Source organism: Equus quagga, chromosome 1, assembly GCF_021613505.1.
Source record: "Equus quagga isolate Etosha38 chromosome 1, UCLA_HA_Equagga_1.0, whole genome shotgun sequence".
Taxonomy (NCBI): domain Eukaryota; kingdom Metazoa; phylum Chordata; class Mammalia; order Perissodactyla; family Equidae; genus Equus; species Equus quagga.
The window spans coordinates 15,441,213-15,469,175 of NC_060267.1; the positions used below are offsets into that span (position 1 = coordinate 15,441,213).

Here is a 27,963-nt window from a genome sequence, read left to right on the forward strand (position 1 = left end):
GCTACAAGTTGTGTTCACAAGTGCCAAAGGGGGGCAATGTGAAGTCATATGTGGCTTTTTAAGGAATATTTCCTGGGGATAGTAAGTTTGTTTACATGCTTTCTCTAAATTCTATAAGAATTCACGAGAATTAAAGAAAAGTTTGAAAACACAGAAAAGTAGAAAGAAAAAGCAAACTGCTTTTGATGTCCCATCACCTAAACAAAATCACCATTGTTAATATTTTGGTTTATTACCATCTAGTCTTTTTTTCTAGGCATAGACTTTTTAAATTAATAAGCAAATGTTTAATTTTAATACACAAATAATGCATATAGTTCAAAATTCAAGAGGTGAAAAAAAGTAGATAGTAAAAAATCAGTCTTCTTCCTACTGTCTACCACCCCAGTCTTCAGCCACACATTTTCCATCCCATGAGTCCACCTCTATTCACAGATTCATGTTTTCAAGTTTCTAGAAAGTTTATTTACAAGCACATTGCATCCACATGAGCACGGAATCACTAATTGTGGCAAAATCACACCAGGCAAACACTGGATTTGGGGAAGTAATCTTCGCAACTGGGACTTTAATACTTAATCATAGAGTCATGGAATTATGGGGTTGGAAACGACTTAGGGAATCATTCATTCAACTTCCTGTGGAAATTAAATAAACAAACTTTTCCAGGAGTTCACAGTTAGGAGAGCCAAGACTATAATCTAGGTTTTCTGACTTTTATATTAGTGATCCTTTCAGTACAACTTATTACAACACACCCACTCAAAAACACTGCAAGTGGGCATTGTAATACTTACCACAACCCTCCCCTTGTTCTTTGTATTTATGGCCTTTCTGATGCGATGGAGATGGTCATAGTCTTTTTTTTTTTCAATAAGCTTTATTTTTTTAGAACAGTTTTAGATTTACAGAAAAAGTTGAGAAGGTAATACAAAGTTTTCACATTCCTCATGCCCACTTCCCCCTTTTACTAACATCTTACATTAGTATAGCGTGTTTGTTTTTGTTTTGTTTTTTTTTAGGAAGATTAGCCCTGAGCTAACTGCTGCCAATCTACCTCTTTTTTGCTGAGGAAGACCGGCCCTGAGCTAACATCCATGCCCATCTTCCTCTGCTTTATATGCGGGACTCCTGCCACAGCATGGCTTGCCAAGCCGTGCCATGTCCACACCCGGGATCCCAGCCTGCGAACCCTGGGCCAGCAAAGCGGAACGTGGCACTTAACTGCTGTGCCATCAGGCCAGCCCAGTATAGTGTGTTTGTTACCTTAATGAGCCAATATTGATTCACAATTATTAACTAAACTCCATGACTTTATTCAGATTTCTTTAGTTTTTACCCAATGTCCTTTTTCTATTCCAGGATCTTGTCCAGGATATCACATTATATTTAGTCATTGTGTCTCCCTAGGCTCCTACTGGTTGTCATAGTTTCTCAGACTTTCTGTTTTTGATGATCTGGACAGTTTTGAGGAGTACTGGTTGGGTATTTTGTAAAATGTCCCTCTATTGGGATTTGTTTATTTTCTTGTGATCATAGGTTTATTTTTTATTTAACATAACCTTATGCTTGTCAGCATATGTTTGTATGTTCTTTTTACATGGACATTATCCATTTCTAATAATTTATGGTGTTTTTTGTGAAGAGTTTTTAATGGCTGAAGATTCTTGCTCTGTTATTTAAATCCTGTGTGACCTTGGACACATTTCTAAACATCTCTGAGCCTTTGGTTTCCTCCTCTATAAATGGTGTTCATTGGATTGTCATGAAAAAGGCAAGTAGGCTGTTGAGCAGAGGCAAAAGATAATGAAAGTCATGTTTAAAGATTATTCAGGGGCCAGCCCGGTGGCACAGCAGTTAAGTTCGCACATTTTGATTCTCGGTCGCCCAGGGTTCGCCGGTTTGGATCCCGGGTGCGGACATGGCACTGCTTGGCAAAAGCCATGCTGTGGTACACGTCCCACATATAAGTAGAGGAAGATGGGCATGGATGTTAGCTCAGGGCTAGTCTTCCTCAAAAAAAAAAAAAAAAAAAAAAAAGATTATTCAGAGAGCAGTGTTTAACCTAGACTCGGGGGAAAATAGGCAGCCAAGAAGCAACTGCTGTAGTTGGGGCCTGCCAGGCTTAGGAAGAAGGAAAGGGGGATGGTGCCCAGAAGCAGGCCCTGCCCATGCCACCTCAGTGGGACTCAAAAACTGACGAGATACGGGTACAGTGAGCTGGGGCCACAGGAAGGAGCAAGAACACCTTCCTTGTTGGGATCCTCTAGGACCAAGAGAAACTGGGTAACTTTGAGAGTCAGGGGAGGGGGGAAGGCAGACCTGGTGGTGAGGGGAGGGCAGGAGCTTGGATTTTGGTGGGTGTAGTTCCAGGCAGTGGCGGCGTATCCAAGTGATGAAGTATCGTAGAGAACTAGAGCTCTGGGTGTGCAGGAAGTCTCAGGGCTTGAGAGCACATGGGCTTTCCAGAGGCTAATCCTGGAACTCTAGAACAACCAAGCTAGACAGGCGTCAGTCACAACTGCCACCATTACAGAGTGTCACTGAGGCCAGGTGCTTCGTGAGACCTGTCACCTCTTCTTTTTCAACCTGAGTTGACCCTGCAAGCAGGGGAGGTGTTTTTATCTGTACTTTACACATGGTAAAACTGCGATTCTGGGGGTTCAGTAACTTGCTGAAGGATGTAGAGCTAGTGGGTCCCTGGGCAGGAAGCAATCCTGTTGTAGCGAAGTCAAAGCCCTCCTATCACTCTTTGGTTAGACCAGAGGCCTCCAACACCCTATTTGGCAAATGAGAAACCTAAGCCCTAGAAGGAGGAAGTAACATGCCCAAGGGGACTCAGGTAGCTAGAGGCTGAGCTAGGACTATAAACCAGACACCTGCAACTGGGCTGACCCTGAGGGGCGCCCGGTGTTCAAGGGGCCTGGGGTGGTAAAGAAAAGCCAGTAGAGAAAACACAACAAAAGAAATGAAGGAAGACCTTTGCAGCAGGCTCACACACCTGGCCTTATCTACAGTTCTCCACAGCACCCCACCTCGCTCCCACCACACGCCCTACACTTTGCTACCAGGTTACTTACAGTTTCTTACCACACCACGTGATGCTATACCTCCCTGGGTCAGGAATGCCCTACTGCCCCCAACACTCGTGGAAAATTCTTTCTCCTTCAAGATCCAGTTCAAGCATCCTGTGCCCTGCGAGGCCTTCCTGCTCAAGCCTCAGGAGAGGACACTCCCCTGGGACCCCAACAAAGTGAGCTGTAGTTCTCTGAGTACTCTTAGAGCAGCGATTTCATTGTATTCATCCTTCTTTCCCCAGTGCCCAGCATGAGATCCCAACAAATAAAGGCTTGTGGAGGAGAAGGAAGAGAAGAGAGACAGGAGGAGCCCAGGATCACAGGAAGGGAGGAAGGTCCAAGAACGTGGAGTCAGGAAAGCTGACTTTGTCGCTCTCCTGGGCATGGCTATCCCCAGCTACTGGTCAGAACTGCAGTGGACTGGATGTCCACAGAAGAATCCAAGCATTTGGCAAGTAGGAAGGGGAGTGGGGAGGCAGAGCCGACGGGCATATGATCACCATATTCACGTTTGCACATACATAGATGCCACATAAACTGCATATTTACACACGAGAAATGGTACAGGCAGGTTGAGGATTCCTGGAACAAGGGCCTTGCTGAACACGGACATGGCAGACACTCAGCTGAGGCCTACAAGGGAGAATGGCAATGGGGAGGAGTTGAGAGGCAGTCCTCTGGGCAGGGAGGTGGACAGCCCTCTGGGAAGGAGTGGGCCTCCTGAGGCTGGGCCAGGGCAGCCAGGCGCTGCTGCACACACTCAGCTGTCAGCCGGGCTTCCGGGTCTGCATCCCAACAGTCCTCTAGGAGCTCTCTCAGGCCACCAGGGTCCTAGGAAGATGACCAGCAGGCAGGCTTGACCCTAGGATCCTGAGTGGCCCCCAGGATTAAAAGGTGTCCACCACTCCCATTTTCAACACCCCTCTTCTGATCCTGTCTGGAGCCTCCCTGCCCTCCCCCTCACTGAAATCCAGCCCTCTGTATCTTGTTCCGGATGAGACAGGTTCTCTAGGTACCTTCCAAAGGGCCCACCTTTTCCTCTGAGGAGCTAATTCAGCTTGATGGCTTAACGTGCTAAAGGGAAATTACTCTCCTTCCTCTCAGGCAACCAGGCTCTTCTGCAAACAATGCCTGGGCATCAGTTATCTAACCCAACAGATACATGTGCAGTGGAAATTTCAGACCATAGCAGAGGAAGGGGCTTCGTGTTAAGAAGCTGTTTGTGCAGACCCCTGAAATTTCAACGTTAGGCCACTGCTTTCACCCTTTATACCTAGACTTGGCTTTATTGGGTCATAGCAGAAACACAGACATGTAGGACAGAATGAGGACTTCTTGGATTGAAAGTTGGGCTCCAGTATACCAGAAGAGAAGCCATCTTGGTGGCAGATCTCAGGGCAGAAGCAAAGCCAAGGAGGGCTTCCTGGAGCAGGGGACTGAGGAACAGGGCTAACCGATGGTGGAGAGAAGAGAGACAGACTAGGCAAGACTGAGCAGGAGGAAGGCTGTGTCTCAGGGATGGGCTGTGTGAGACTTATGGTGGAAGAAGATGAACTGAGGTACAGAGCAAATTTGCCCAGCTCCAGCTGAACACGAGCTAGGAGTGGTGAGAGATGAGAGGAGCTAGGACTAGATGGGCTGGTCCTGGCAGACAAGTCCTTGAAGACCATGCCCAGACTCTACAGATCCCCAGCCCACCAGCCTGTGGCCTCTTACTGTGGCGAAGCAGTGCCAGGTGGATGGGATGTAGGGGCGCCTTCTCTCCTCCACTGCCAAGGTCCACAGCTCACAGGTGGTGGGGGTGCTGCCCAGCTCTGCCTCATAAGCCAGTTGGAAGGGTGGTGGTCTACTGTCTGCAGAAAGGCACATGGGGCTAAGTGTCAGTTACCCCTAGGGTGCCTCCCTTATAGGAAGGCCATGGGGGAGAAGGGCAGGGTTTCCTGGGTCAGGAGGTAGAGGTATCTGTAATGGGTGGGTGAGACACCCTGGGGGGCCAGAGCGGGGACTGTAGCACCCATCCTTACCAGGCTGCAAGTCTAGGCAGCGGCTCAGGATCTCCCACAGGAGCAGAGCCAGAGAATAGACATCGGCTCGCCGGAGGGCCATGCCCCAGTCCTGTAGATCAAGAGTTTTGTCCAAGAGCTCCGGCGCCATGTACCTCTGGGTGCCAGCCTGGAGAGCAAGGTGTGAAGGGCCAAGGATCATCTCCCTGGCAACCCTTACCACAACACTGATCCGTGAACATTTCCCCAACTACAGACTCAGCAATGTCCTCCGCAAACACTATCAGTACTGCTGCACTGTTGCCACAGCAACGGGCACATCTTCATCAGCACCGCCTCATCCTGGGCCTCACCTTGATCCAGAGTACTCACCTCCATGATGGCAGCTGGGCCTTGGGGTTGAGTAGGGGCCCAGGCAGGGGGCTGAGTGAGGCCAGGGAGCACCAAGGCGAGGCCCAGGTCTCCAATGGCACACGACCCATCCTCCCGAATGAGCACGTTCTGGCTGCTCAGATCTCGGTGGGCAATACCTGGTTTATATTGGCCTGTGGGAGAAGCCAAGGTTGAAAGGACATGGATCCTCTTGCTCTCTTTTTTGACCCAATCCTTCCCCTTCAAGCTCAGGGAGAATCAGAAACATAGCAGTGTGGCTCCTGACTCCCATGGCTCCCTGCTCCCAGCTCACCCACCATCCTGCCAGCGCTCCTCATGGAGAAACGCCAGGCCCTGCGCCAGGGACAGTGCCATCCGCAGGGAACTTCCCCAGTCACTGGTGTGCTGGGTCAAGTAGTGGCACAGGGATCCCTGGGGAAAAGCAGAGAGAAGAGGGGGACACATAAAGCTGGAGGTGACTGATCTACTTCAGGGAACAGAGATAGTTGACAGACACACCCTGCATATCCGAGCAGACTGACACACTGACACAGCCAGGCCAAGACAGGCAGAGGAGGAGTGAGAACATGCATCAGACAGATGGACAGGAGAAATAGTAACTCTAGGTTAAGGGTCCTGAGCACTAACTATGAGCCAGGCCTCCTGTAATCCTCACAACCCTAGGAGGCAGGTACTCCTGTCACTCCCATTTCACAGAGGAGCTTGCGAGAGAGCTAAGTAAACTGGCTGGAAGTCACTTGGCCAGAGGGAAGTAGAGCATGAACCAAAGCAGTCTGACTCCAGCGTCACTCACTATTAACCATATCACACTGTCTCAGACAACTCAGGACAAAGACAGAACCAAAAAAGGGAAGGCGAGCTAAGCAGGGGCACCGCTCGTGAACCACCTGGCCTGAGGTGTCAGGTCTGCATGGCAGAGCGGCCAGACAGGGAGGGCCATCGGGTAGGAGAGCAGCAGGTGGGGAGCAAGTGAGAGTTGGAGGAAAGGGAACAATAGAGTTCCTCATTCGACAGACGCTGAGCACGTTCAGTGCGCCAGGAAAGTTAAACAAACAAAACCAGAAAAGCAGTGATTTTTCAGCTGGGCAGTGAGGCACATGGTCAAAGAGGATTCTTTTCCAGAATTCAAGATTTCAGGGGCTGGCCCCGTGGCCGAGTGGTTAAGTTGGCCTGCTCCGCTGCAGGTGGCCCAGTGTTTCGTTGGTTCGAATCCTGGGCGTGGATATGGCACTGCTCATCAAACCACGCTGAGGCAGCGTCCCACATGCCACAACCAGAAGGACCCACAACAAAGAATATACAACTGTGTACTGGGGGGCTTTGGGGAGAAAAAGGAAAAAAATAAAATCTTTAAAAAAAAAAAAATATTTCAGAGGAGGAGGAGCTGCAGGTGCTGGTGGGGTGCGGAGTCCTTAGTAGGCCCACAAGACGGGGTGTGTCCCGGCCCCTGCCTACCTCTTCCTCTTCACTCTACTGCTCACAGTCCTGCCCTCAAGTCCTGGCTCCTCGTTCCTCTCTTACACTACCATGGCCTTTCTTTCAGCACCTAACACGCTTGACAGATGACACTTATTTTTCTGTTTACCTGATCCATTTCCGTCTCCTCCACTACCCAATAAAATCTGTAAGTCAGGGACTAGGTGTGTTTTTCCTAGCACTCAGCACAGTGCCTGACAGACAGTTCATAAATATTTGTTGAGTGAATATATGAATGAGTTTGGAGGGCTAGGCCTGGAGGTATTTCTTTAACAAGGGCTTTCTTTAAGGCTGGAAATATGAATTGTTTTGATTTCTCCCTTTCCTTATCTATATATTATGAGTTAAAAATTTTAGCAAGTATTGCTTGTGTAATAAAAAAGAAAAAACAAGAAAAGTCGTGTTTAATGTTTTAGAGAAGAGGAAATCTAAAGCAGAAGAGTAAGTGTGGGCAGGGCCCAGCTGCCGTCCAGCCCCATCCACATACACACGCAGGCAAACACACATGTAGACATTCTTTGGCCCTCACCTTGGGGTGCAGTTCCAGTACCAGCAGGGGCCCACAGGACGGGGGGCCAGGGCCCCCCCTGCTGGCAGTGATAAAGCGGACAATGTGGTCGTGCTGTAGGCCTGGCAGCTCGTACAATGCTCTCTCAGCTTGGAACTGGGCCACAGCCCTCAGGGGGAAGGCCTTGATGGCTACCAGCTCTCCTTGCAGCTGCCCAGCCCATACCACCGCGTGACCTCCTTCCCGGATGACCTGATGGGGACATGGCGCTGGGTGCAGGCCTTAGCTGGTACGAGGGCCAGGCTTCCTCCCCACACACCCTCTGGGAGTGCCTCAGGGACCCTTCCCTCCCTCCCCAGGCACCTGGGAGAAGCACAGCTCGGGCAGCTCGGGCAGCTCTGTACTCCAGTCTCTGCCTGAGTCTGGCTCTGGCTCTGGCTCTGGCCCACCTCGCACTCTGGAGGCCTTTCGCTGTAGCAGGACTAGGGCAGAGAAAAGCCTAGGCTCAGGGTGCACAGGCATGGAGACTGGGAAGGGAGCTTTGCGGGAGTTAATGGGGGTCAGGCTGTAGAGATCTCAGAACCATGGGGTCAGGGGAGCCTGGAGGGGGTCAGAGCTTTGGGGCAGTTTCTTGGGGTTACAAGGGAGGGATGGGGCAGATTAATACCCAAGATGATGCTGCCCAGCAGCAGCAGCAGAAGGAGGAACAGCCCCAGCAGCACCAGCACCATCCAGATGGACTCACCTGGACGTTAAGGCAAGAATGCAGGCTGGATGAGCTCTGCCCCAAATCCAATCTCTGCTCCTCTCTCCCTCCTTGGAGGACTTGCTTCTAGACCCACCCCCACTCTGGTCACAAGCCCCCTTATCTCCCAGTCACCAGGGCAACCAACTTCTCAAGGCCAGGAGGAGGGAAGCTTGGTGGTGGGGAGGTAGGGTGAGAACTGGCCCTGGTTCTACTTCTCATCCTAACCTGGGCCCCAGCCCCCACCCAGCTTCAGCACCCCGGGTGGCTACCTGCGACAGCCTGGAGACCCTGGGAGCCAAGAGTGCCAGGGCTCCCTGGAGGAGGCAGATGGCTATAATTGGCATTGCAGAAGTCAGTGCCACAGGAGCAGGTGAAGAGAGTGGAGCTGGGGCTGGGGTGGGCTCGGGGGCTTGGGTCACAATCGGGGGACTCACAGCCTGGCTCATCACTGTCTCGGCATCCTGATGGGGTGGGATTCGGAGAAGAGAAGAGAAGAGAAGGGGAAAAAGGGAGAAAGAAAGAGAGAGAGGGTGCATAATGGGGTCTGGGAACAGAGATGATAAATCCTTCCTCTATCAGAGACATCCATCCCTTCCATCTCATATGGGCTTTTCTTTTCCTCCATACATTCCATTTCTCCTCCTTTCCCTCAGCTGCCACCCCCAACCCAGGATCTACCTGTCTCCCACCCTAGCTATCACCTGCTATATACTTTGCCATTCACCTTGCATCTCCACCTGTGCCCGGTCTTGGGTCAGGTTCCAGATCCCAAAGCAGCAGCGGCTGTAGAGGCAGCGGATAACCCTGGGGGGCCCTGGTCCTGCATCTAGCAGCTTCCCCAGTGTCTTTGTGCTTCCCCGCACGCCGGGGGCCTCAAAGAACACACAGGTCCGTGTGCTTGGGGGTGCTGCAGCCCAGGATGAGGAGAGGGGAGGGTTCAAGATGGGAGTGAATGCAAGGGAAAAACAGCAGCCAAAAGGAGAGACAAAACATGTTTCGTATCCAAGGGCCAGCATGGTAAAGCCACAGGAGGAAACAGGGTCAGCAGAGGCCTGGAACCTGACCTCCACCATGGGGACACATGGCTCTACCCTTCGTCCTTACTCACCCACCCCACTTACCACTCTTCCAGGGGGGTGGCTGCTGCTTCAAATGCCCCTTTCCCTCAATAGGTGGATGGAAAGACCCTTCCCCTCCCTGTAGACACTTACCTTGCACAGCTGTAGGAAGCAGTGCCCAAAGCCCCAGAGTCCCCAGCATCATGCTGAAGGAGGTAGCAGCAGGAGGGAAGCATGAGCCAGCACAGCTGCCCCTGGCCAGAGCTTCCTTCAGATATGGGGCACTGTGGGGCTTCTGATCCCTCAGTCCCCAACTCCGCCCCCCTCTGTCTTCCCAGTCTCTGTGGGGGAGACGGCCGCTGTGGGGGAGAGGATGGGTGTGGGGAAAAGCAGGGAGAGAGAGGGAGGAGCAAAGAACCAATCTCATATCCTTCTCTCTTCAGCCACCTCCTCTTTTCTCTGCAAAGTGGGAGGAGGGGGCCTTGGACGCCCAGCTGAGAACCCAGTGATGCCTAACTTCAAACCTCTGCCCTTTGCTGACCCTGGAGAAAAGTGCTGGATCCTGTCAGCCCTTCCCAGGCTGGAAACCCCAGTGAAGTCAAGTGCTCAGAGCCATTCAGCTGTGTCCAAGATCTCGTATTTTCAGGGTTTAGATATGCAGCTCCCTGGGCAGAGAGAGGCTTCACAGCCCATACTCAGACCTCATTTTTCGAACTCAAGAATCAGAAAACAGTTACATAAAATTTCTCACAGTACAAAAAAAAGTCACACTGGGGCCGGCCCCGTGGCCTAGTGGTTAAGTTTGTTCACTCTGCTTCGATGGCCCAGGGTTTCACCGATTCAGATCCTGGGTGTGGACATGGCTCTGCTCATCAGGTCACACTGAGGTGGTGTCCCACATGCCACAACTAGAAGGACCCACAACTAAAAAAATTATGCAACTATACACCGGGGGACTTTGGGGAGAAAAAGGAAAAAAATAAAATCTTAAAAAAAAATCACATTGAAAATGGGTATAATGGTAAATCTTATGTTACCAAAATTTTAAAAATTACATTGACTCAGACACTGAACAAATCACCATTATTGAGAAGGTAACAAAGTTTTATTGAGCACCTCCGTGCTAGAGCACATCCAGGGTTATGCATTGTACAATCATCTCACCTAATTCTCCCTTCGAGATATTTATTATTATCTTCACTTTATAGGTAAGCAAGCTGAGCTTAGGTAACCTGGCCAAGGTCACTCTGCTGGGAAACAGCAGAGCTAGGATTGAACTAGGTACGTCTGACGCTAAAGCCCAGGCCTTGTTCTTTGCATTATGTCATGATGCCTGAAAACAAATACAAAATTTGGCAATAAAAATATTTCCATTTAGGGGCTGGCCCCGTGGCCGAGTGGTTAAGTTGGCCCGCTCCGCTGCAGGCGGCCCAGTGTTTCGTTGGTTCGAATCCTGGGCGTGGACATGGCACTGCTCATCACACCACGCTGAGGCAGCGTCCCACATGCCACAACTAGAAGGACCCACAACAAAGAATATACAACTATGTACCGGGGGGCTTTGGGGAGAAAAAGGAAAAAAATAAAATCTTTTAAAAACAATTTCCATTTAATACAGTATTTGAATATTTGAATTTGGATTATTGAGAAAATATGCACCATTACTTGCCAGCAGGCCACTAACTAGAAAGGAAAGGTACAGTTCAAACTATCACCACCAGAGGTCAGTAGACATAGGAGAAAGTCAGGGCGCAGTGAGGGGGTAGAGAGGGCCTTCCGCCAACAACTAATATCCTAGTACACCCCCTATTATCTATCAAGCTGCAGGGACTGCAAAATGTGAAGGGAGGGCACAGGGTGTGTAAAGGCAATGTCAGCACGGAGATGGAAGGACAGGTCTATAACTTGAGCGGCTATAGAGAGACAGGAGGCCAACTCTACCAGACTGTTCCCCAGAGAGAGAAACTACAGTAATAGGTAATCATTTCCACACCTGTGAGCAGGTGGCTCCCATGAGAATTAGTCAGAGGGGACCAGTTTCCTGTTTTCCTGGCCTTCTGTGCCCCTGGTGACTGCCTGGAAACCCTTTCTGGAAATGGTCTGGCTTAGACCAGGGATGTAGGTATGAGTACTGACTCTGTGATTCTGGAGCCTTTCTCTTGGGGAGCCTGTGCAAAGAAGGAGAGAGTAAAAGCTCCAGGAATTGCAAAGCAGCAGCTGGAGGAATGACCAGGGCTAGAGGCAGATGGACAACTGCCCATCCCTCCATGGGCCCTTCTGGGAGTCTGCAGGGCCCTGCCAGTGAGGTGGAATGCTGTGCTTAGTTACAGCTCTCTTCTTTCACCAGCTCCCAGATCAGATAACTCGGTGGGGAGGGGGTGGGGGTGAAGGTCAAATAGCTTCTCGTGTCTGGAGTGTCTCAGGAGACTATCTCCTCCAGAGAGGAGCGAGGTAAGGATCAGGCAGGAAGGCAGAGTCTCCTCACCCAAAGCCTTGGATAACTACTCCTCTCAAAGACAGAAACATTCCAGTCAGGTTACTGGGAACTATACCTGCTCTGGTCAGTCAGACTTTAGAGCTGAAATGGTGATGGAGTAAGAATCTGAGCTGAGGGATTAGGAAGGTCCTGAGACAGGACCTCAGCATAGGAATAAAGTCTTCCTAGATTCTACCTACACAAGATCTTCATTAGGATCCCCTGATTAGTCTGCAGTGGCCCAATAATTTACTGTTGACTCCACTGTCTACAGGGATAAAGCAAGTTGTTTTTTCATTCAACTCAGAAAATATCTATTAGGTCTCGGTCTTAAAAAGGTTTTACTTCTTTAGATGCTGGGCCTACACCGATATGTGTGATTCCTGCCTTCTAGGAACTCATAGTCTAGAAAGGCCAGAAGATATATCAACAAGCAATGAGAAAGTTATGTGTCAGACTAGGGGTATGAGCAAGGAGCTATACGAGCAGAAAGATCAAATAAGCTAATTCTGTCTAGGGCAGAGAAGACAAGGGAAGAAAGGGGCCTGGAGGATTTCACAGACAAAAGGATAGTTAAATTGTCTCAAAGGTAACTACATTGAAACCAAGTAAAAGGAGGGTGACTGTTACAGGCAAAGGGAACAGCAAGAATAAAGGCACAGAGTTATCAACCCAAAGTATGTGTGTTGGGGGCAGGGGGAGTGAGCAGGAGAAAGGGGTATGAGATAGGAAGCAGAAAGGCACTCTAGAGATGGACTGGGACCAGATTGGAAAGGTTTCCAATTCTATATCAAGGAGCTTAGACTTTTCCTAAAAGCAAAAGATTTCAGCTAGGGGTCTGGTGGCAACATGAAAGATGGAGGACTGCAGCTCAGGGAGACAAGAAGCAGAGAGATCAGTTTTAAGACCTAAGTGGTAGCCAAGGTGAGTACCAGGACAATGGAAATAAAAATAAAAAAGGGAAAAATTGAGGTATTATATTGGTAATGCTGGCAGGAGTGGTAATCAAATGTAGGTAGATGAAAAGGAGAACTAAAAGATGATTCTGAGGTTTCAAGCATAAATGATCAAGGGGTAACTATACTGTTTTTATTTTTTATTTCTTTTGCTCAGGAAGATTCGCCCTGAGCTAACATACACTGCCAATCTTTTTGCATGTGAGCCGCTGCCACAGCATGGCCACTGACAGACGAGTAGTGTAGGTCTGTGCCTGGGAACCGAACCTGGGCCACTGAAGTGGAGCGTGCTGAACTTAACAACTAGGGCACTGGGGCTGGCCCAGCAGTAATACTATTAAGTGAGGTGGAGAACATGAAGGATTATTTCCCCTTCTTACATGTTTAGTTTGAGTGATCTGTGGGACATCTAGATGAAACTGTCCAGTAAGCAGGCTGCCAGGTTGAGAGAAAAGTCAGGGTTCAAGATTTGGGAGCGACCAACATGTATGTAATAACTAAAGAGTTCATGCAACTTGTTTAAGGAGGTGAAAAGTAGAGTAAGGAAAGGACACAAGACAGGGACAGAGGTGACTCTGAAGGAGACTAAAGAGTAGTCAGAAAGGTTGAAGGAGAACCAGGAGAGCATGTGTCACACTCCACGGGAAGCAAGCTCTAAGGTGCACGTTGTTGCAGAGAGTTCTGGGACTAATGACTGAAAGACCACTGGAGCTGGCAACCAGCTTGCTGATGTTTCCAAGAACCAATTTAGCAAATGATAGGTGCTGAACAAAGTGGCCTGAGGGGTGAATAAAAGAAAACTTGTGCGTAAACTACTTTCACTAACTTTGGAAATGGAAAGAACTAGGTCAGTAGCTTTAGAAGTAGAGGTTTTTCAAAATGCGGGGAGGGGAGGGATTTGAGCATGCTCATACTCTGACAAAAGGGAACCCAGGAGAGGCTGAAAGGACAAAATATCATCAAAACAAAAACAAAAATGAAAGTGAGCTGAGAGCACAAGTGGCAGAGTTGGCCTTGCAAAGCAAAAATAGCATTTCTCTGCTAAGAAGAGAGAAGGGGGTAAATTGGTATTGGTGAATACATAGATGTTTGTAGGGAGAGGAGAGAGAAGTCTGAGGAAATCCATGCTTCCATTTTCTCCAACAAATAGAAAGCAAATCATCTGCTGAAAAATGGGGCCAGCACTGGGAAACTTGCAGTGAACGGCATCTGTCTCACTCTCCAAGACCACGAAGTACTTGGGGGGAGGGCCTAGCTTACTTCACTTTTTATCTTCAACCTAGCTTAGTACTCAGCACATAGTAAGGACTCAATAAATGTTTACCGAATGAATAGATGCCACAACTATTAAAGACCTAGCTAATGCTGCAAAACCAAAAAAACCCCATAAAAACCAACAAACAAAAATGCCGCCCAAAACAACTCCAATAAAGTCAAATGTTAAAATGTTATATTGTTAATGGCTACATAAGGAAATCAAATGGCTCTTAATTCATGGCTGAGTGAGTGACAAAGGAGACACAGGGAGTTAAATGAGCAAAATAATTGAGAATGCTGGTAGCCATAGCATAAACAATTGACCAAGAATTCTTGTAAAGGTAGGAAGGGAAGTGGAGCCATCAGCTGATGAGAAACTGGAGAGTCTCAAGAATAACCTCAATTTTAGGGCCACAATCCAGACTCAACCATGTTAGACACAGGATGGTATTAACTGAATGTAAAATATGTTGGGGATAGATTTTGGTTTTTAAATGCCATTCTCCAATAAAAAGAACCAAAGTTGCTTGGAGAAACAGCTGATCCGAGGGCTGGGGCAGGGAATATACACAATGAGCCTGAAGCATCTTGTATATTAGAAAATAAGAACGTGCTCAAAAAACTAAAAGAATGTAGACATATCAAAGGGACACAGGAGCCAACCTGAAAGGGCTTTCAATGGCCCTTTCAACGGCCCAAAGCTGGGATAATGTGAGCAACAAAAATAATGTAGTATTAGATTATAACGCAAGTATAAAATAAATATACATGAAGCCGGCCCCGTGGCCGAGTGGTTAAGATCGCGCACTCTGTTTCGACGGGCCAGGGTTCAGATCCTGGGCATGGGCATGGCTCAGTAGGCCACGTTGAGGTGGCATCCCACACACCACAACTAGAAGGACCCACAACTGAAATATACAACTATGTACTGGGGGGATTTGGGGAGAAAAAAGCAGGGAAAAAAAACGATTGGCAACAGTTGTTAGCTCAGGTGCCAATCTTTAATAAAAAAAAAAACCTGGTGAAACCCATAAAGCCTGGGGTTTAGCTAACATAACGTACCAATGTCAGTTTCTTAATTTTGACATGTACCATGATAATATGTTAACAATGGGAAGAATGGGGTAAGGGGTATACGGAAATTCTCTACTATTTTTGCAACTTTCCTTTAAAAAATATTCCAAAAGAGTTTATGTAAAAAAAAAAAGGTTGGAGCTGCCCGTTTCTCTTGGTCCCCCACGTTTCTAATATAGTCTTGGCATACTGATCGGGTCCTGAAACTGTTTACCTGAGAGTTAAGTGTAGGCATTTGTGCGAACATGTATGGGAGCACAACACTGCAGCTGGAAACCTGTTGGGTTCAGTATATAAAGCTATAACCATATTCTTCCCATTCCCAACCCTCTCAACACACCAGAGACATGTCTTTTTATTAAAAAAACTTTTTTTAATTGGTTTACAAAGGAGCTACTACAGACTACATTGAAACTAATCTTTGTACAAAAAGGCAAAAAAAAAAAAAAAAAAAAAAGAAGCCCCCCAACACCCAGAGACAAAAGGTAAGGGGAGAGACAAGAAGGGAAGATACAAAAGAGCAGGAAGAAACTAAAAGACAAGAGATTAGCATCATACATACACAAGATCAGGGGGAAAAAGAGCAAGAAAGATGAGAGAGCATTTAAAAGTATTTTCCCCACACAGCCCTGGTGATAATCGGATTGGAACCAACAACAAACACAGCATGAGATCGTTAAGAGGTTTAAAAAGGCAACAGTGGTATGGAGACTGGTTATCGCCAGTGTTAAGAGAGAAACTTGTTTTAGGCACCAGAGACTGGAGCACCGCTCCTCCCACCCAGAGGATAACAGACTCCGGAAGAGGAAGCAGGCCCTGGGGCAGCTGCCATTGGTGTGTGGAAGTGGTCTCCTGGGGTCAACCTCAGTATATTTTCCCCGTCTTTCCCCAGAGTCTTTGTGCCCTAGACTCCAGATGAGGGCTATGGGATGCCACAGGGAGAAAGGGGTGATCAGAAATATGAAGACTTGCCCCTGTCCACACTGTTCAAGAGCAGCTGCCGGGAAAGCGGAGGGCTGAGTAGATGAAGCCCATTCCCCCGTGGAGAAGGCACAGTGTAATTCCTGAAGGTGAGACAGAGGAGAACACACACCCCAGGAGAGGTATCAACAAAGGCCTCGCTCCCTGCAGCCCCAGCTTAACACTATCTGTCAGGCTCGTTTTTTCCGATGCTGAAGGGAGTTGACGGACAGCTCACCACACCTCTCGCTTGGCAGGGAGAAGGCAGGCTGGGGCTGTTTGATAATAAGGAAAGGGGAAAATGGGAGAAAACACTCATTTTTCTCAAACAAGCGTTGTGCAGGAAATCTTTTTGGGTTTGGGGAACTTCTACTGCAGAAGACCTAAGGGAGGAATGAAGCCAGGGACTCCCCTTTTTTTTCCTTCCCAGCCTTCAGTCTAAGGCAAGTGAGCCAAATCTGGAAGAGGGAGTAGGAATTTAAACCAAAGGCTGCTTAATGTCCTCCTGGGGGCTGGTGTTTAGGGAAGGCAGACAAAGAAAAGAAACAGGTCAACCTCAAAGCTGGTCTGCTCTTCCTCCTAGAAGAGGTCTGTACCCCAGGAGGAGAGCCAAGAGAGGCACCAGAGAGAGCACAAGCTCCCAAACAAAAGTAATAACCTGCCCATATTTTATCAGCAGTTTTCAAAAGCAATGTTTTCCGGGGTTGGAGAAGTGCCATATCCTCCTCCCTTCCCCAAAGCTACTGCTGCCACCTTTCATCCTTGAACATAAGTTACTGGCTCTCTTCTAAGGGAGATGAAACTCTGAGATTTCACATTTCTCCTCCCAACCCCAAGAGGCTACCCAGCTTTGAAGAGGGGAAGGAGAGCTAAGCAAAGGGCCCCTCATTTGAGGCAGCTAGACTATCCTCATTTCCTTGGTACCTGGATCTCCAAAACTTGTGTGATCCGATCCCAAGGTCCAAAAGGCATCAGGGTACTTACAATTGAATGAAAACTTTAAGCAAGTAGCACCAGGGCTCCCCCCAAAGCATAACAGGGGCCTGATTAATACCCCCAGAAGAATCCCTCAAAAAGTATATAAATTTATTGCGTCCTAGCAAAGATCTGCAGCTTCCAGTATTCACACAATGTGAAGATATTAACAATACAAAATATATTCTGAAAGTCAAACATCTGCAGTTCATAGTGCTTTCTCAGATTTGTTAAAAAAATACAATGCTTAGTTTCCTATATAGGATATACAAAAGCAAAAAATATATATATATGTATATAGTAGAAATAAATCAATCAGCCATAGTAATTTACAGCTTTTGTCTCTAACCCTCCCCCAATCATAATCTTTACCCCACTCTCTATACTTTCTGGGATCAAAGGTTCTATTTATTCTGAACCAGGCTGAGAAATATCCATTAAATTGGGTTCTGCATAGCACCCACAAACAGGGTACCAGCTGGGAGGTCCCTGACGGAAGATGGCATGGGTTGTTACTGCTCTGGGTAGAAAGTGAGACTGTCAATGATAAGCAGATGAATGTGGATGGGCAACCTGAAATGAGAAGGGAATGAGTGCTTTAATATTACCACTCCTCTGGGCATCCCCCGCCCCACAAGGTTTGGTCATTAAAAAAAATTAAATAAAAAAGCAACTCATGAAAAAAAATTTAGAATCAATATGCCTGTCAGTTACATTAACTTCCGCTGGCCACAAGTTCAGCGAAAGGGATTTTCAGCAAAAAGCTCCTGACTCAAGGAATGTAGGCTCCTAACTTCCTGTGGAAAAGACTGAGTGGCTCACTGCTGCTGGGAGACAAAAGCAGAAGCTGCTTCAGTTTAGGGGCCAAACAAGATATTGGATCTAGAGCTTCCTTGGAGAGAAGGAAATAGGGCAAGCGAAAGAACTGGCAACAAATTCACTCATAGTAATGCTAATGAAGGGGAGTGAGAGTAAACCGCATTCCATCCCAGAGAGAAATACCATCAAATAACCTTCTAAAAGCTTGTAGTCGTCAGCATCATTACGCTAGTTTATATCTAATAATTTCAAACTGGGGAAGATTCCATTCCTTGAAATGCTCTAGCAAAATACTGCACACTCCACTGAGTTATCCTACCCCTTTCCTCCAAAAGATGCCTATGTACATGATTACAGACATAAAATAACAGGTTCTGAGTTCTGCCTTTCAGTGGGAATAAAAGGTGTGGTAAGTGGCTGGGCATGGATGACTTCTACTTCAGTATTAATAGAATTTGATCTGGGGGAGTTCCTTACAATAGTTCCTGAGTGTTAAAAATAGTATTAAGTCTGCAGAGAAAGGACTCAATGGAGTGAACTATTGTTTAGAATATTAACAGTTATTGTATTTCAGGTGAAACAACAACACAAACTTACCGAAACCCTAATTTAGATAGATTTTATATAAAATATATAGTAGAATCATAGCATCATCTACTTGTAGTCAAGGTAAAAAGATTTACGAAAGGAACTAGGATTCTGCTATAGATCTGGATGTTGGTTTCACTTTCAAACACAAAAATAGTTTCTTTTTTTAAAAGTGCAGTAGAATATGCCCCATTCATAATTGTAACTAATTTATCATTAGCAAAGAAATGACCTCAGGAACATACCCAGGTTTTAAGATAGATTTCTAGGTAATGGGCCTGAAAGGCATTTTGATCTGAATTTGATTTATTTTCCAACAATTTCATATATAATTTCTCATCTGTGTGTAGATATATACAGGCACAAACACACATTCACACAGTCATACACAAACACTTCGCTTTCTATCAGATCAGGGTAATTTTTTATTGCAGGTCTCTTTTAGTATTGGCTAACAGAAAACCTATCCCCAACCTAACAGATTACACACATACACACAGCCATTTCCACACTTCCTCACAGTGAAAAGCTCTCTGACAAGTTACCAAAAGGTCAAGAGAGACAATGTTTTAATGGCTGGGCCTTGAGGACAAGTCTGGTTGCATTTAAATCTCAGTGCCAAACGCACTAAGAGTTCCCTGCCGCTATAATTTTTGGATCAGTCTCTTCAGGAATCAGGCCATGGAGAAAGCAGGATGGCTTCTCCTGATCTCTCCTATAAACCACAGTGGTAAGACAAGATTTCTTTTTGTTCTGGGCTATCATTCCCATGATCATGTGCTTCCTTTTCCCTTAGGAACCACCCAAGGAAGAGTTAAGGGAAAGGATCGAAGAACCACTGCCTTGCCACTAGTACATGCTCTGGAGTCTGCAGAATGGAAACCTGGAACAGATTCATTGGCTGATGCTCCCTAATAACATAATGGGAAAGAAACTACTGGGCACGGTTCAAAAGAGAAAGCGTTATTTCCTTTCAGAATGTAAATTCAGAAGTCTACACATCAAAGCTTAGAGCTACCTTGGAAGACAGCTGTATAAAAGTCCAAATACTCCACTAACGCCTGAACTGGACTACTATGAGTCATTTCTGCTTCTGAGCACATCATTTTCCTACTGAAAGCCCCTACCTATTATTTTACCATCTTTTGACAGTTTATACAAACTGATCCCAGATTATAACCTTCAAAAGGTCTGTTGTACAATTCTGTAGAAAGACTTCTGATTCTTAATGCTTAGAATAGCTAATGAAGAGAGGTGTCTGTGACTCTCCAGCGCCAAGAGGGTGCCTGCGTCAGTAGTATTTTGAACACTCCCTCCATAGCTATCTCAAGCATCAGCCTGGGCTTCAAGGCTTCTCCATTCTGCTGCTGGGAATAAGGACTTTAAAAGGCTGACAGATGTTCCTCACCCAGGGATCACTACTTAAACAAAACATGAAGTGATCAGGTGAGAGAAAGGGAGACAGAGAGGGGTGAGTCAGAAAAGGAGTGCGAGAAGCTGATCCCAAATAAAAAGATAAAATTAAGAAAGGAAAACATTATGTATGTATATATAAACTAAAAGCAGAGCAAATGAATCTTAATCTGGTGGGAAGCCAAGACAACATCTATAGAAAAGCTTGATGTGTCACAACAAGGCTCAGCCATAAAGAAATAAGGCAATGTAAAAAAAATGACCAAGGTATTTTGGTCACAGAATGGTCTCCTTCCTCCTCCCAGCCAACCCCTGCAAATGCATCTCTATATATCTTTTTTATATATATATATATATATATATAATATAGAATCTGTTTTTTGTTAAAAAGTATTTCAATGATCATATATATTTATCAAGGCATGATGGCTTTAGGAAAAGGGGGGGATCCATCATGGGGGAGCTGAGAAGGGAAACGCAGGAAGGGGAGGCTGGGGTAAGAAGTGTAAGAAGAAACTATTTGGGGTCAAACAAATTCTCATCAAAGGTGGCACCAACAGAATTTTCACTAATGTTTCCCACTTCAAGGAGGTACTGATGATATAGGTGGGTGCCAGGACCCCATTTCTTCTCTTGTATCCCTCCCCTAATTCTTCCCACCACCATGAATTTTAATGCCTCATGGCTCTCTCTCCCACATGTCTCTTGGACCCATGCTACCTTGCACCCAGGGTTGATGGGTATGGCCCATATGTCTCTGGCCCTGGGAGCCTGATCTCAGAAGCCATTGCCACTGATATTAATGGACTGCAGATCCGCCACCTGCATGACGTTGATGCCACTGTTGGCAAGTCGGGCAATACCCTCTGGACAGATGGCCTCCATGGCTACCATATTGGTGGTAATAAGGGCCGAAGGGGTGGCAGTGCCGCTGCCTTCTGAACCTGCCCCACTGTCCAGGGGCAAAGAGCCCACACTCAGGGCTACACCTGGGCCTCCCTTCTTATTCTGGTGGGTCTTGATATGCTTTGACAGGTGGTCACTCCTCATGAAGCGCTTGGGACACTCAGGGCAGGCAAATTTCTTCTCACCTAGGTAAAAGAAGAGAAAGGACATAAGAAACTGACATCTCAGGAAGTGGGGGAATTTTGTCCAATTCACTGCTTTCAAACTATATTAGGTAGAACAAGACCATCTTAGAAGGTGATAGAACCAAGACAAAGCTGGTATCTTTTGCTTTTTGGGGGAATAAATATAGGTAAAGGTTTGGGAGTCCTCAGACAGGAGGGAATGCAGCAGGAAAGTTAAGGCAGGACGAGACTAAGAAGACTAATGGGGTCACAGTCCTCCTTGAAAATCCCACTCAAAACCTACCTCCTTCCTTCTTAACAGTTTCCAGATTAATTCCAATTCCATTTGTGAACTACACATTCAGTTTCAAACTTAAGTTGCTCAGAAATTTTTATTTCATAGGTACATTTTGTAGTCTATCCATTCTGGTCTATGGTCTATTACTATTTCTTCCTTCCCCAGGCTTCAGCTCACCTGTGTGTGTGCGTTTGTGCCTCTGCAGCTCATCAGAACGTGTGAAGCGTTTCCCACAGTATGACCAGGTGCACATGAATGGCCTCTCGCCCGTATGCCAGCGCAAGTGTGCCCGGAGGTGTGAGGTCTTGCCATATACTTTGCCACAGCCTTGGATGTGGCAAATGTGCTGTTTCTTTTTGCCAGGATCCCCAGAGCCCCTGAAAGTGAGAATTCAACTATGCATCATTCATTCCAGAGAGAAAAATTAAAGAACCACAAAGTGTCAACAGTAATTACCTGATCTACTCAAAACTAAACCAAACTTTTATTTGAAAAAAAGGGCTTCTCATTAGTATCAAAAGATAGATCTTTAGTTGATTCTAGTTCTTAATACCTAAAATTCAAGTTGTAGGTTTCCTCTCTATTGGATATTTGCTCTTTTCTGCCTTCCTGGTCCTTAATCGATGTTGATGTTTGATGTTTGAAGAGATAATCACTCTCATAGTGACTTGTGAAGTCTGTGAGGCATTTTCTTGTATTTTTCATGAAGTTTAAAGTCTCAATACAGGGGCCTGCCCCGTGGCTGAGTGGTTAAGTTCGTGTGCTCCTCTTCAGCAGCCCACAGTTTTGCCAGTTCGGATCCTGAGTGCGGACATGGCACTGCTCATGAGGCCATGCTGAGGCGGTGTCCCACATGCCACAACTAGAAGGACCCATAACTAAAAAAATATATACAACTATATACTGGGGGGATTTGGGGAGAAAAAGCAGAAAAAAAAAAAAGATTGGTAACAGTTGTTAGCTCAGGTGCCAATCTGAACAAAAAAAAAAATAAAGTCTCAATATAAGCATTTTCCACAAGAACTACTGTGAATATGGTAATATTTTTGACTAGAAACTTAATGAGCAAAGGGTCTCTCCATTTAAGCACGTGGTAGAGAACTTTAAAGAAAATATATTTTACTTTTAGAAGTACAGAAAGGGGCCAGCCCCGTGGCTGAGTGGTTAAGTTCACACACTCCACTTTGGCGGCCCAGGGTTTTACTGGTTTGGATCCTGGGCGCGGACATGCCACCACTCATCAGGCCATGCTGAGGCGGCGTCCCACACAGCACAACCAGAGGCCCTCACAACCAAAATATACAACTATGTGCTAAGGGGGGTTTGGGGAGAAGAAAAGAAAAAGAAGAAAAAAAAGCAGTAGAGAAAGTACAGAAAACCAAAGAACTTTTCTCCTAGAATAAAGGTCAAGATTAAATGATGAAAAGCTGGAGCAATACTAGGGACTTCAGTGGAAGAGGATGATGGATGGGATAAAAGTTAAAAGAAGGGAATAAGGGGGCCGGCCTGGTAGCACAGCAGTTAAGTGCACACATTCTGCTTTGGCAGCCCGGGGTTTGCCATTTCAGATCCAGGGTGCAGACATGGCACCACTTGGCAAGCCATGCTGTGGTAGGCATCCCACATATAAAAAAGTAGAGGAAGATGGGCACAGATGTTAGCTCAGGGCCAGCCTTCCTCAGCAAAAAGAGAAGGATCGGCGGCAGTTAGCTCAGGGCTAATCTTCCTCAAAAAAAAAAGAAGGGAATAAGGACTCTAACTAATTCAAGGTATGTAAAAAAGATATATATTCCCTATATGGAGCAGATCCTAAGCTCCTCTCAGGAATTAGTTCTGAAAAGTTTCTGCCAAACCAATTTGTTCCATGTGTGATCTATTTGTGGGCACTGGGGAGACTTCCAAGAGGAACTTTTCTTGGATTTTAACAGCACATATTAGCAGAGGGGAAAAAACCCAAACAGAAATGAAATCAGGGGCCGGCCCCGTGGCTGAGTGGTTAAGCGCACGGGCTCCACTTCAGCGGCCCAGGGCTTTGCTGGTTCGGATCCTGGGTGTGGAAATGGCACCACTCATCAGGCCATGCTAAAGTGGCATCCCACATGCCACAAGTAGAAGGACCCACAACTAAAAATACCCAACTATGTACGAGGGGCTTTGGGGAGAAAAAGGGAAAATAAAATGTTTAAAAAAAAACAAGAAAGAAATGAAATCACACTTTGGTGGAAATCAGCAGAGAATTGTCTTCAAAAATCTAAATCCACTTTAAGCTTTCTTAGAGATTCTACTGTACTCAGTGCTTTTGATTCAGGTTTTTCCTGCAATGTAGAGTAACCCACAAAGAACTCAAATTATTTTTTATTTTGGTACTTTTATTTTCTTTTTGGCTTGAGGAAGATCTGCCCTGAGCTAACATCTGTGCCACCCTTCCTCCACTTTCTATGTGGGTTGCTGCCACAGCATGGCTGACAAATGGTATAGGTCCACGCCTGGGATCCAAACCCAAGAACACAGGCCACTGAAGTAGAGCACGCCAAACTTAATCACCACACCATGGGGCCAGCTCCAGTACTTTTCTTATTTTTGTGCTTATTTTTATTGGAACAAAACTTTAACAGACTTTTTTCAAAGGCATTTAAAAAACTATGCGACTTCCTGTTCTCTTTCAAAAGCAATGACTTAAAGGCAAAGAACAGAACTTGCAACTCTCCAGAGATAATACTGAATAGCAGGTACTACTACTGAGAAAATTAATCAGAACTTTGTTTTACAGGACATGTTAGATTCCCTGATGGAAGAATTTTCTATTTGGAGTAAGCATTTTGTCTATTTTGAGGGAAAATAAGACTCTGGAAAACTCACGATTCTCACACAGCCACTGTAAAAAATTATTACAGTAGGTACGTTTCTTTTTCTCTGCAAGGCTGTTTTACAAGCAACCTTGTTAAAACCATCTCAAAACAGACATATGGTAACAATCATTAGACCAGTTGGCTCCATCTGATTTCCTTATCTCTAGGAGAAAGAAGGCACTATTAAGGCTCAAGGTAAAAGAGTCAAGGAAAGGATGAGAGCTGGAACCGAGATCCTATAATACAATCTAATCAAATGTATTGTACTATCTCTGATCCCTTCACAACACTGCCAAATCTTTATTTTTTTTTTAATTTTATTTTTTCTTTTTCTCCCCAAAGCCCCCCAGGGTACAGAGTTGTATATTCTTAGTTGTGGGTCCTTTCAGTTGTGGCATGTGGGATGCCACCTCAGCATGGCTTGATGAGTGGTGCCATGTCCGTGCCCAGGATTCAAACCGGCAAAACCCTGGGCGGCTGAAGCAGAGCACATGAACTTAACCAATTGGCCACAGGGCCAGCCCCACCAAATCTTTAAGATTAAAAAATTAACCCTCCTCTTCTCACCTCCAAATCTATTCACTTTTCTTCTTTAAGAAAAGAGACTTAAGAGACTCTTAAGTTACTCTTAAGAGACTGGCCAGATCAACTTACCTTCCTTCACTATCTTTACAGTAGGGGCAGGTACATGCTTCCCGCCGGGTCCTCCGACCAGCTTGGGGTTGGGGATCTGGGCTGTTCTCTCCTTCCTCTCCGCCTGCTGTGTCATCATGCATCCCATCACCACCGGCCCCATGGAGGCCAAGCTGAGCTCCATGATCACCTGAAATTAACACAGGAAAGGGTCAACATGGGAAACAGCAGAGGTCATCATAGCCACAGGCATCTTATCTTACATTTACAGCACCATTTCTTCAAAGCTTTGAAGCCACATTCACTGGTATTGCCCACACTTGAAATCTCAAGAACCTTCATTGAAAATACAAAGAGCCAATAAGTACACCAAAACAGGGTCAATCTCACTAAATTTTAAATATGCAACTCTATTTATAATGGACTTTTGTAATTTTTCACCCATCAGATTACAAAAAGTTAAAACTCTAATAATGCATAGCATTGGCAATGGTATGGGGAAACTGGCATTTTTACATATAGATGGTGATAAATTAGTACAATCCTTGTGAAGGCTAATTTAGCAATATTATTAAAAAATTAAGGGGCCAGCCCAGTGGTGCAGCGGTTAAGTTCACACATTCTGCTTCTCGGCGGCCCAGGGTTCGCTGGTTCGGATCCCAGGTGTGGGTGGACATGGCACCGCTTGGCAAAAGCCACGCTGTGGTAGGCGACGCACATATAAAGCAGAGGAAGATTGGCATGGATGTTAGCTCAGGGCCAGTCTTCCTCAGCAAAAAGAGAAGGATTGGCAGTAGTTAGCTCAGGGCTAATCTTCCTCAAAAATAAATAAATAAATAAATGCACATCTTGAAAGTAATTCCCCCCCCCCTTTTTTTCGGGTGAGGAAGATTGGCCCTGAGCTAACATCTGTTGCCCCTCTTCCTTTTTTTTTTTGCTTGAGAAAGATTATCCCTAAGCTAACATCCGTGCCAACCTTCCTCTAGTTTTTGTATGTAGGATGCCGCCACAGCACAGCTTGATGGGCAGTGTGTAGGTCCACAGCTGGGACCCAAACTCACGAACCCCAGGCCGCCAAAGTGGAACGCGCGAACTTAACCACTACAGACTACCAGCCTGGCAGGTAATTCCACTTTTAACCAGCAATGTCCGATGAATATACTCATAAGTATACAAAGATACGTGACAGTAATATTTTCTGTTGCTTTGTAACAACAAAAAAACTGGAAACAACAAAAATGTACACCACTGGGGCCGGCCCAGTGGCACAGCGGTTAAGCACGCACGTTCCGCTTCTCCGCGGCCTGGGGTTTGCTGGTTCGGATCCCGGGTGCAGACATGGCACTGCTTGGTACACCATGCTGTGGTAGGCATTCCACATATAAAGTGGAGGAAGATGGGCACGGACGTTTGCTCAGGGCCAGGCTTCCTCAGCAAAAAAAAGAGGAGGACTGACAGTAGTTAGCTCAGGGCTAATCTTCCTCAAAAAAAAAAAAAAGTACACTATTGAGGAACTAGTTAAGTAAATTATGATAAACTTATGCAATGGACTACTATACATCCATTAAAAATGAGATAAAGTTATGTACTGTTACAGAAAGACGTCCAACAAATCTTTTATTCATGCCCAAAGCTAAAGTGCTATGGAACCAACCAAACGGAAATGACTGAAAATCAGACTTAAAGGGATTCCAAACTAAAAATCATACAAAACCTGAGAAGGGAAACTTCCTGAAATGAGCAAAAGGTTGTGAATATTCAGCAGGGAACAGTACACGTATATTATTATAAATTTTGACACATGAGGCTCTCCTGAGATAAAAATTAATTCTTTAGAGTTAGCTTTACACTTCAGGAAGGTTTTGATTTGGGACTGGATGCTTTCCAGAATGCTAGAAAAAGGAAGAAAGTATCAAGCATACCTTCTATTGTCACTTGATGTCATTTGCTTTTAAAGAGAAAATTTGTATGAAATCACTATAATTTCTGTCCTGGTTAAATTAGAACAGATACATAATGCCACAAAGGTCTAGTCACTGTTTTTCAAACTTTTTAAACTTGCAACCCACAGTAAAAAATATATTTGACATTGTGACCTAACACATACACACATACCTGAAACAAACGTTTCACAAACAATGCTCACCCTTAGGATAAGCAGTGTATTCTGAAATTTTCTAGACTATTTAAATTTTTTTTTTTCCTTAATGCTGGTCATCACCCAGTATATTGATTTTATGAACCACTAATGGGTCACACTTGATATTTTCAAACACTGCTCTAGGCCTATGGACAAAAGTAATTTTTTTTAACTTTTTATTGAGATTATGATAGTTTACAACCTTGTGAAATTTCCATTGTACATTATTGTTTGTCAGTTGTGTTGTAGGTGCACCACTTCACCCTTTGTGCCCACCTCCCAACCCCCCTTTCTCCTGGTAACCACTAATCTGTTCTCTTTGTCTACCTGTTTAACTTCCACATGTGAGTGGAGTCATACAGAGATTGTCTTGCTCTAGCTGGCTTATTTCACAAAAGTAATGTTTCAAAGGAATAGATAACATTCTTCTCAAGTTTTCAAAGCCTACTATCAGTAAGTATTCACCTATGAAAGCACCCTGTAAGTACGTTAATTACTCTACCCATATTTAAGATTCCTATAAATGCACAGTGTTGAATTGGTCTGCTTATCTATTCCATAAAGAAGGAAACTAAGTAAATGGGGTAGGTCAGACCTAACTCCTAGAAATCTAGGCTCTTTTTTTTTTTTTTTTGAGGAAGATTAGCCCTGAGCTAACTGCTACCAATCTTCCTCTTTTTTCTGAGGAAGGCTGGCCCTGAGCCAACATCCGTGCCCATCTTCCTCTACTTTATATGTGGGACGCCTACCACAGCCTGGCATGCCAAGTGGTGTCATGTCTGCACCCAGGATCCGAACTGACGAACCCCCGGCTGCCAAAGTGGAACGTGTGCACGTAACCACTGCGCCACCGGGCCAGCCCCTAGGCTCTTGATTTTTACTTCTGTACCTAATCTCCACTCTTTTCAGCTCATCAACATAATTTTGAGTTACTATGCCTAATAGTAAGCTCTCTCTGTGCTTTCCTTCTTACTCTACCACTTCTAAGCATCTGCCTACGGCATAAAATAAATTTAATTTGAATGTTTTGAGAGTTTCATGATATTGGCAGACATAAACCTGGCAGGTACTGGAATACAGGGTTCACAACAAGTTTCGGAGTCAGACAGACCTAGATACGACTCTCTGTACCACCATTTGATTAGCTTTCTGACTGTGAGCAAGTAATTTCTCTATTAGTTTCTTTATCAGT

At 45.7% G+C, this 27,963-nt stretch overlaps 2 protein-coding genes across 2 annotated transcripts in view; both read right to left on the reverse strand.

Moving 5' to 3' along the window:
- Positions 1-3,350: 3,350 nt before the first annotated feature.
- AMHR2 (anti-Mullerian hormone receptor type 2) lies at positions 3,351-9,465 on the reverse strand. Its single transcript, XM_046646342.1, has 11 exons — positions 9,417-9,465; positions 8,930-9,112; positions 8,475-8,666; positions 8,125-8,202; positions 7,821-7,939; positions 7,479-7,709; positions 5,770-5,884; positions 5,453-5,625; positions 5,102-5,249; positions 4,794-4,930; positions 3,351-3,908 (listed from the first exon to the last, which is right to left on the reverse strand). Exons 1-11 carry the CDS (start codon positions 9,463-9,465, stop codon positions 3,711-3,713), a joined length of 1,623 nt encoding a protein of 540 aa, XP_046502298.1. The 3' UTR covers positions 3,351-3,710.
- Positions 9,466-20,172: 10,707 nt separating this feature from the next.
- SP1 (Sp1 transcription factor) overlaps positions 20,173-27,963 on the reverse strand; it is a 37,718-nt gene continuing 29,927 nt past the window's right edge. Inside the window, exons 4-6 of the mRNA XM_046656660.1 lie at positions 24,653-24,821; positions 21,327-21,526; positions 20,173-20,872 (exon numbers count right to left, since the gene is read on the reverse strand). Of these exons, the coding sequence (XP_046512616.1) occupies positions 20,559-20,872; positions 21,327-21,526; positions 24,653-24,821 (683 nt within the window). The 3' untranslated portion in view covers positions 20,173-20,558. The remainder of the gene's footprint in view (positions 20,873-21,326; positions 21,527-24,652; positions 24,822-27,963) is intronic.

Coding starts and splice junctions, on each gene's coding strand:
- AMHR2 (XM_046646342.1), bottom strand. CDS start 9,465: ATGCTGGGGACTCTGGGGCTTTGGGCACTGCTTCCTACAGCTGTGCAA. Junction 9,113..9,416: donor GCTTCCTACAGCTGTGCAAG/GTAAGTGTCTAC, acceptor CCTGGGCTGCAG/CACCCCCAAGCACACGGACC. Junction 4,931..5,101: donor CTGCCTAGACTTGCAGCCTG/GTAAGGATGGGT, acceptor GCCTTTCTGCAG/ACAGTAGACCACCACCCTTC.